Below are 9,454 nucleotides of genomic sequence, written 5' to 3'. Positions count from 1 at the left end.
GGGGGGGGGGGGGGTCCTCAACTTTTTCACATATGCTTTGCAGATGATCTTATTCTCTTTGCTGAAGCTTTTGTTGCTCAGATTCGAGTTATTCGGAGGATGCTTGAACGTTTTTGTACTGCCTTGTGTCAGAAAGTCAGTCTCAAGAAATCAAAAAAAAAATTATCTAGCAATGTTACTCAAGATTTGGAGAGCTTGATTACGGTTGAAAGTGGCATAAAGTCAACACGTGATTTAGGGAAGTATCTTGACATGCCAGTGCTGCATAAACGGATATATAAAGATACTTACGAGGAGACCCTTGCACGAGTGTCTTCGAGATTATCGGGTTGGAGGGGACAAGTCTTAAGTTTAGCTGGAAGGGTGATGTTAACTAAAGTGGTCCTCTTCGATCCGGGTTCATGCTATGAGTACTATCGCTCTACCAAAGGCTATTCTGGACGGTTTGGATAAAGCTTCCCGTTCTTTCTTGTGGGGAGATACACCTGATAAGCGTAAACAACATTTGTTGAGTTGGAATCAGGTTTGTAAGCCGAAAAGTGAAGGGGATCTGGGATTCGATCAGCAAGGATGATGAATAAGGCACTTTTGGCTAAAGTAGGCTGGATATTGTTGAATGATCGAACTAGCTTGTGGGGCTAGGGTGCTGCGAAGTAAGTATTAGGTTACTGATGGATCATTCTTGGGTTATTCCTAAGAACATGTGGTCCACTACTTGGAGAAGCGTTAATGTGTGTGTTAAGGAGGTGGTAAATTCGGGATGAGTTGGGTCCCGGGTGATGGATGAAGTATTCGTTTCTTGGAGGATAGGTGGTTGTTGGAGGTTCCACTCCGTGAATATGATACAGGGTAGTTACCATCAGGGTTTGAGTCTCTGCGAGTGTGTGATCGTGGCAGATTGGTATAGGTTGGCAGTGGAGTTATATATCCCCGTATGTTTCAGAGAATGTTAGGTTGCAGTTAGAGGCTATGGTGGTAGACAGTGTTACGGGGGAGGCGATAGGCTCTCTTAGGGTGAGACGCCGGATGGGAATTTCTCTATTCGCTCTGCTTACTGTCTGCTGACGCGGGACTATACACCTCGACAACAATTGAAGCTGCTACATGATCGGGTATGGAAGGTTGTTGCAACAGAAAGAATGAAAGTGTTTCTCTGGCTAGGAATGCATCAGGTGGTTAGGACTTATATGGAGCGTCTGCGACGACATCTTTGTGATAATGGGCTCTGTTAGGTTTGTAAGAATGGTGAGGAATCGATACTCCATGTCCTTCGAGATTGTCTTGCTATGTCGGGTTTTTGGTATAGGTTTGTTCCACGACAGAGGCGAGATGCTTTTTTCAATATGTCTCTTTTGGAATGGCTTTATACAAATCTGGGAGTACATCGTGTTACCGGTGCGAGTCCCTGGGCTACTTTATTTGCGGTGGCTGTATGGTGGGACTGGAAATGACGGTGTGGCAATGTTTTCGGGGTCCAAGGGAAATGCAAGGATCAAGTTAAGTTCGTAAAGGAGCAAGCTTTGGAGATTTTTACATCACATAAGAATCTGTGGGGTTCTGAACCAGCGGTGCGTAGGGAGGAGAGACTGATTTCGTGGCAGAGACCAAGTGAGGGTTGGGTAAAATTGAACATTGATGGAGCTTCAAGAGGTAATCCTGGTCATGCGTCTGCCGGAGGTGTTTTATGAGATAGCAATTGGGACTGGTGTAGAGGTTTTGTTCTGAATATCGGGATTTGCTCTGCGCCTTTAGCAGAATTGTGGGGAGTGTATTATGGCCTCTGCATCGCTTGGGAGTGCAACATGCGGTGTGTGGAGTTGGAGGTGGATTCGGAGATGGTTGTGGGTTTTCTTCATTCAGGAGTAAGTGATTCTCACCCCCTGTCATTCCTAGTACGTATGTGCTATGGCTTCTTTTCAAGGGACTGGCTAGTTCGTGTTACACATGTTTATTGGGAAGCTAACCATCTCGCCGATGGTTTAGCCAAGTATGCCTTTTCTTTTCCATTGGGTTTTCAATATTTGGATGTTTATCCGGATTCTCTTTTTGTTGAGTTACGGGCGGATGCGGCAGGGTCTGCATATCCACTTCGTGTTCGAGTGTAGTTTCTTTTTTTTCTTGAGAAATACTTAGGTTCACCCCCTTCTTCTCTCAGCCAATCAGAATCTTCCATCTAATATTTTATTTAAAAATTAAATCAAAGCTAAATTAAAAAGAAAAAAAAATTAAGGAAACAGATTCTGTATACTTTTAATTAAGGAAAGTTAAATATTAGCTTGGTTTAGATTTTTAAAATTAGAACAAAATTATATGTCAGTTTGGGTTTACAAATGAAGTGGTTAGGGTTTAGATTTTACAATTAAAACGAAATTATATGTCGGTTTGGGTTTACAAATGAGGTGGTTAGGGTTTAAATTTTACAATTATAACAAAATTATATGTCGGTTTGGGTTCACATATGAGATGTTAGGGTTTAGATTTTACAATTAGAACGAAATTATATGTCGGTTTGGGTTCACAAATGAGATGTTAGGGTTTAGATTTTACAATTAGAACGAAATTATATGTCGGTTTGGGTTCACAAATGAGATGGTTAGGGTTTAAATTTTACAATTAAAACGAAATTATATGTCGGTTTGGGTTCACAAATGAGATGGTTAGGGTTTAAATTTTACAATTAAAATGAAATTATATGTCGGTTTGGGTTCACAAATGAGATGGTTAGGGTTTAGATTTAACAATTAGAACGAAAGTATATGTCGGTTTGGGTTTACAAATGAGATGGTTAGGATTTAGATTTTACAATTACAACGAAATTATATATCGGTTTAGGTTTATAAAAGAACAGTTTAAGTTTTTAATTTTATAATAAATATGTATAGATTTTATTTCCTTATTTTATAAGGGGTGAATGAAGAGGTTCACCCCTAGGGGTGAACCCAAGTATTACTCTTTTTTGTTTTTGAATAAGTTTTAGGAGACTTTGTCTCTTTTTTCCCACCAAAAAATAAAATAAACATTGTTATTCTTTAGTTTCATCTTTGGTTCAGATTTTTAAAGATTCCAGGGTTGTTTAATATAGAAAAAAATACATATAGTAAATACTATTATATATGAACCTTATAGGCGCTTTAAAACTACAACCAAACAATTATATACGATAACGAAGATAATAATCTTTTTTAATTTTTCTTTTCTTTTGAAAATATCAGATATCCGACTTGAGTAGTTAAATCTTATAATCAGATTAGGGTTTAGGTTTTTGATAATATCAGATGTTAATATTTAACCTTCTTTCTTTTTTCCTGATAATATATCAGATATTAATCTTACACGTATCGTCAGACGCGTTTCCTTTCCCATGTCAAAAAAGGAGTCAGGAGTGAAACCACCGACTTAATCAGGTCTTTATAAATAGATTGTATCGCACTCCATTATCGAACCATAACTTGTCTCGCTTTCTTATTTGTCCAAGTAGAAGAAAAAATCAGAGAGATCAAAACAAAACCCTAGATTTAAAGAGAGTGTTAATTACCAACCATGGAGAAGATGATGAGAGAACCTCTGCGTGTAGACGAGTCTTCATTGAAGCATGTCTCTGTTCTTGGCAGAGGAAGCTTTGGCTGTGTCTCTCTCCAACGCGATTCTAACTTCCGACTCTACGCAAAGAAGTCATCTTCCTCGTTCAATCAATTGAAGGATTTCCATAAAGAGGTTAGGATCATGCTTCGTTTCCGCAATCATCCTCGCATCGTCCAAGCCTTAAGCTCTGTCGTTCACTTATCCACCCCACCAGAACAAAGATGTCACATCTATATGGAGTATGCCTCCAAAGGCACTCTCTTCAATATGATCTCCCGGTTTCGTGGGACGCCGATGTCTGAGAATATGATCGGACGTGCCGCTTTTATGATTCTACAAGGACTCGAGGCTCTTCACTCAAACGGCTACGTTCACTGCGACCTCAAGCCAGCCAACGTCCTCGTCTTCCCTTCCACCACTGTTGGAGAGCCATGGGATCTTAAGCTTGCTGATTTCGGTTGCTCTAAAGAGCCTTGTACGGATTCTAGGTCGTTGTTTCATGGTACGGAGCAGTACATGCCGCCAGAATCTCTTGGACCGGACGGAGTGATGGGATCGTCGACCGTTGATATATGGTCTCTAGGGTGTATGATTATTGAGATGTTTGGAGGTTGTCCATTGAATATGGGNTGGAGTATGCCTCCAAAGGCACTCTCTTCAATATGATCTCCCGGTTTCGTGGGACGCCGATGTCTGAGAATATGATCGGACGTGCCGCTTTTATGATTCTACAAGGACTCGAGGCTCTTCACTCAAACGGCTACGTTCACTGCGACCTCAAGCCAGCCAACGTCCTCGTCTTCCCTTCCACCACTGTTGGAGAGCCATGGGATCTTAAGCTTGCTGATTTCGGTTGCTCTAAAGAGCCTTGTACGGATTCTAGGTCGTTGTTTCATGGTACGGAGCAGTACATGCCGCCAGAATCTCTTGGACCGGACGGAGTGATGGGATCGTCGACCGTTGATATATGGTCTCTAGGGTGTATGATTATTGAGATGTTTGGAGGTTGTCCATTGAATATGGGAGACTGTTACATGTGGAGGCTTCCAATACTTGTATCTCCGGTGGCAGACGACTTCTTGATGCGGTGCTTGGCTGTGCAGCCGTCACGTAGGGCTACCGCGGCAGAGTTGTTGAGTCATCCATTTGTTGCGCAAAAAAATTGTACTGTTCCAATATTGACAGAGATGCCTCCGTATCCTTTCTTAAGGCTTCCTCCCTGCATAATGGGCAAAGAGATGGAAGAATATGCTAGACTTGGATTGGTGATTTGAAGACCTCAAGATTTGATTATAACGGTGGAGAGATGAGCCCGGAAGAGAAAGGAGATTCATCTGACGGCGGCTGTTTGATAGTTTAGTTAAGAGTTATATTTTAGGTTCGGTTGAGTTTGAGCTTTTAACTGGTTGTCCATGGTGTTACTTATTCTACTTATGATTTATGAGGTTTGTTGTGTCAATGTGCTACTCTAAAGTCTTCGTTTGAATATAAAAAGGTTAAATTTTGCATAGTTACATGAACTTTTTCATGTAAAACATATTTGATTAGTTTTAAAAATATAAAAATATCACTTAACATTTTCAAAAAATACGGGAAAATACTACCTAGTATATTGTAAAAAAATCTCAATAATAAATATTAAATACTACTGGATAATTTAGGCGAGGGGAAGATAGTTTCTTGTCATCTTTGCTGAAGAATACTATAATTTATTATAGACAGAGATTAGATCCATATCCAAATCCAGCTACCAGTCAAACAAAGCTTTTTTCAGAAGATTTATATATTTTATATGAAGGGGAATGTATACAATAGTGTATTATATGTAGTATCAAACCGCAGTTAAAAGGCTTTACAGAGAGAAGATGTTTAGAACAAAACCATTTTTTACTGCCACTTTTTTTTTTTCATCCAACATATCGGAGCAAGACTCCATCGTTGCCAAGCACAAAACCTTTCTTGTCATCCACAAATCTGCCAAATTAAACAGAAACGAATTTGGAAACTCATTAGTTTTGTTTGTGCTAAGAGGACTGGAAGAAGGAACAATGATGTTGATTTAAAAGACTCTGGTTTCGATGTTTGATACTTACTTGACCGCGTAAAGGTTAGCTGCTATGTTATCAGCGGCTTTGTCTCGGTTCCATGACTTGCCTCCATTTCTTGTTCTCAGTAGAATGCCACTGCCTCCTGCTGCCCATGCTTCTTCCTGCAAATACCCCAAACAACAAATGACGTAAAGATCCAAAGGTTGAATGTAAAAGATTTGAGTGATAATCGAGTAAACTCATGTACCTCTGAGCGATACCCGACATCTAGAATGCCAAAGCCACGGCTTTGTACTGGAACTTCATCAAACTCCTCTGAGATCTGAGCAATAAAACAGTGGAGATCAAAGTCAAAGGTAGATTGGAACATTGAAAGAGAATTCAGATCATAAGGAAACAGTGTTTTCTTAGTTCATGGCTGGGTTCGGTTTCATTCTCTACGTGGCATAAAAACCAAAAACTCAAGAGTAAATCTTAAAATGAGCTTTGTTAGGTATGAAAAAATGAGAAAAGTCTTGTGGCAGTAGTAGTTACCCCAGTGCCTTTGCTAAGATAAAGTCCTCCACCACGAACAAGAAGCCAAAGACCACCATCAGCTCTCCATCCCATGTTCTGAATTCTTCTGGCAACAGCTCTATTATGTGGTTGCCAGTAAGGCTGCAATGTACCAATACTATGGTGAATGAAAGTTTTAGGAGCAACCAAAACCACACGCAATAACAAAAACAGGGATTGGTTATCCCTTGTAAAACACATGATAGTATGATATCGTCTACCTAGACCCAGTACTTGATTCTTAGCAGTATCTTAAATCATAATTTGGATACATGGATTGTTATATACGCTTCTTTACATTTATTCCGTTGGTGCTAAATAATCAAATCAAAACCAGCCGTAAGACTGAGCCTACGCAAGTGCTACTACTTCACCTAGCAACGTCATAAAAAAAGGACTAAAAGTTCAACAGCAAACCACATGATAAATGCTGCAAAAGCCATAATAAAAGGCTCACCTGGCCAGGCTCCCATGTCAGAAAGAAATTACCACGGCTCGAAACAGCAACATACTTTCCTTCTGGTGAACGGTTAACTGCACTGAAAGTTCCCGTGTAGTAACTAGCACCACTGATTCCACTGGATACTGTTCTGCAAGACCATTGGAAAAAACTGAATTAGGGTCTCTACTTTGGGTCTCTATTGAATGTACAGAAGGGAAACACAATGCCAATTCATCAAAAACTACGCATAACTTCCATGACTACATATAAGATTTGCCATCCATATAGAAATGTAATGAACCTGTTCAAGGTAGCTGAAACAGTTTCCTGAATAGCAGCTTTCCAGTTATATCCCTTGTTTGAAGTGACATATATAGCACCTTCATCAGTGACCATCTCTGCGCTCTTATCTGCTGTCGCCTCTATAAACACCTACAACAACATTGTAGCCACACACAGAAAAAGAAAAGCTTAACACATTCTCATAGGCAAATACAAAAAATCAAAAGAGACACCAAAAGGGGGAAACATAAGCTAATAATAATACCATATCTCCAGGAAGCTGAGAACTAAGAGGAATCCTATCCCAGTTCTCACCAGCATCAGCAGTATACAACAAGATAGCAGGCTTGCCAATGATCCATCCTTCTTTACCTTTAAAGCTAATCGAATTGAATCTGTAATTGAAATCTTCCTCTTCAGCTGAAGGTATCGAGCGTGGATTCCACGTGTTTCCACCGTCTTTAGTCTCTAACAGAGTCTGTCTCGTTCCCAATAAAAACCCTAATTGACATATTTTGTCTAGCATGAAATCAGCAACTGAAAACTTGCGAAATTGACTAATGGGGGGATGGAGATTGGAGAAACAAAGGAAGTTACCGCGGCTAGGTTCATCGGGGACGAAAGCAATGTCGAGAAGAACAACGCCGGGATCGATTGGGAGAAACACTCTTTCCCATTCGGATAACTGTTCATCAGCTTTCGATGGTCCGACAACGGAAGAAAGGGAGAGTGATACCGCCGCCGATTGGTACAAAAGCTCCCGCCGACTTAACGACAATGAGGAGGAGGAAGAAGAAGACGATGATGATGGAGGGGGAGAACCGGAGGCTTTAGGGATGAGGCGGTGAGAGATACGTTGAGAAAGCAATCGAGGAGAAGCAGTGGGCTTGAAGAGGAGATAGCCGTCGCAGAGTTGCAGAGACGCCATTGATGTGTTCGACTCTCTCTCTCTCTCTCTCTCTCTCTCTCTCTCTCTCCCGCCTCTGCGTAACACATATCCTTTTCTTTATCTGAGTGGTGGTTATCTAACGTCTACGTGTCCTTGTATGATTGGTAGTTAGTCTTACCTTACTTCTAATGAATTTGAAAACAGAGCATATTTTTTTACTGTTAATTAAACATAATTAAGTCGTCAATTTGGGATCCAATAATGGTGCAGATAATAGCAGCTTCAAAGAAATGTTTTCTGTACTTCTAATTTAAACGGATAATATACATTATATATACAAGATGTCAATGAAATTAGTAGAAACTGTTGCATAGAGAAAAAAAAAAACCTTTGGTAATTAATTGCCTAATTGGTAAATTGGTGTTAGTTTACGGTCGGAAGATACGGATGGTTCTATTGACTTGAAGGCGACAAAAGGGACATCTAGAGACTGAAGATGAACAATCCCGACACAAGACATGTCCGCATGGTACTATAGTAATCTCCACCTCCTTCATCTGACATATCTGACACATCCATTGTGATTTCGCCGTCTCTGCTTCTTTCATGGAAGCCTCTGCTCTTTCCTGTAAGGAAACCCACATGTTTAGCTAATCCATCATTAATTTGTGTGTTTTAAAATATGGAGGACTTTTACTGTAATCGAACCTGCTCAAGTAAGAATGCAACTTTAGATTCATCAAGTTCTTCTTGAAGAGTTAAGGTTCTTAGTAATAGAGATTGATTCTCTAGTTCCATGTTGATCCCAGCTGCAGAGAGCATCTCGTGTACTGCCTCAACCAGTTCTTTAGCTGTGACTCGACCATACTGCATTTCATTCACAGGCTGCTGGTGACAAAGAACAAATCCAATCAATCTTCCCCAAAACACATATTCAAGATCAAACTATCACAAGATGATAAACATTTTGGGGGAAATAAACAGTATGCATTTGTCTCTTATAATCACATAGGTTACAGATAATACCAAAAATGGAGCATAAATGTCTATATCCAACGTTTCACAAAAAGATGTAACGAACCTGGCTAGAACTTGTATTGTTAGTTCTGGAACTTTCTGAAATTTCTTGACATTTGTTATCAGATACTACAGGGAGCACCTCAGGCAAAACTTCATTTTCAATTGTCGTGCCTCGGAATGAGAAAACATGAGATGAAAATAACAAACCAGTCTCTCCAGGTGTCATTTCAACCTTTAACTTGTAAAGGGCTTGGCCAGCAGAAGGTCTAACATCCTCCGGGACCCTTCCATATCTCAGCTTGTCTCCTTGTTGGATTTTCCACGCAACGATTTCCCCTTTGTAGAATGGTCTCAGAGGGTGAAGTTGTACTTGTACAGCATCTTGTGGTATTATCTCTTGGCCAATAGAACTATCAGCTATGCTGGTGTTCGTAAGAGAATAAGAGCATAGTCTAAGGCAAGCGGCAATCCCAGTTTCTGATCCCTCAGGACATGAAAATAAAGATCCAATAGGCAGGGGAATTGGAAAGCCTAAAACCTCGCTCACCACTGTTGCCATGACATCCATGAGAGAAATGTATCCAGGCGGTTCAGAAACTAGGATAGACGTTCTGTGACGATTGATAAAATACATTG

At 40.3% G+C, this 9,454-nt stretch overlaps 4 protein-coding genes across 4 annotated transcripts in view; 2 read left to right on the top strand and 2 right to left on the bottom strand.

Annotated features, from left to right (window-relative positions):
• On the top strand, positions 3,462-4,224 carry LOC104706614 (MAP kinase kinase MKK2/SSP33-like; the record flags this gene model as incomplete). The annotated part of the gene is made up of 1 exon (XM_019228689.1): positions 3,462-4,224. A coding segment is annotated over exon 1 (684 nt), but the record flags the coding sequence as incomplete, so codon positions are not given.
• On the top strand, positions 4,227-5,072 carry LOC109126035 (mitogen-activated protein kinase kinase kinase 3-like). Its single transcript, XM_019229096.1, has one exon. The coding sequence runs from the start codon at positions 4,245-4,247 to the stop codon at positions 4,854-4,856; it is 612 nt and encodes a 203-aa protein (XP_019084641.1). The 5' UTR covers positions 4,227-4,244; the 3' UTR covers positions 4,857-5,072.
• On the bottom strand, positions 5,473-7,909 carry LOC104706613 (photosystem II stability/assembly factor HCF136, chloroplastic). The gene is made up of 8 exons (XM_010422808.2): positions 7,507-7,909; positions 7,175-7,410; positions 6,929-7,059; positions 6,643-6,775; positions 6,165-6,287; positions 5,878-5,952; positions 5,676-5,791; positions 5,473-5,556 (listed from the first exon to the last, which is right to left on the bottom strand). The coding sequence occupies exons 1-8, from the start codon at positions 7,835-7,837 to the stop codon at positions 5,490-5,492; spliced, it is 1,212 nt and encodes a 403-aa protein (XP_010421110.1). The 5' UTR covers positions 7,838-7,909; the 3' UTR covers positions 5,473-5,489.
• The window catches only part of LOC104706612 (sacsin-like), a 21,443-nt gene continuing 20,061 nt past the window's right edge, over positions 8,073-9,454 (bottom strand). Inside the window, exons 14-16 of the mRNA XM_010422807.1 lie at positions 8,880-9,356; positions 8,507-8,683; positions 8,073-8,424 (exon numbers count right to left, since the gene is read on the bottom strand). Coding sequence (XP_010421109.1) covers positions 8,227-8,424; positions 8,507-8,683; positions 8,880-9,356 — 852 coding nt within the window. The 3' untranslated portion in view covers positions 8,073-8,226. The remainder of the gene's footprint in view (positions 8,425-8,506; positions 8,684-8,879; positions 9,357-9,454) is intronic.

This window comes from Camelina sativa, chromosome 8 (assembly GCF_000633955.1).
Source record: "Camelina sativa cultivar DH55 chromosome 8, Cs, whole genome shotgun sequence".
NCBI lineage: Eukaryota > Viridiplantae > Streptophyta > Magnoliopsida > Brassicales > Brassicaceae > Camelina > Camelina sativa.
This window is presented reverse-complemented; position numbering and strand designations above follow the sequence as displayed.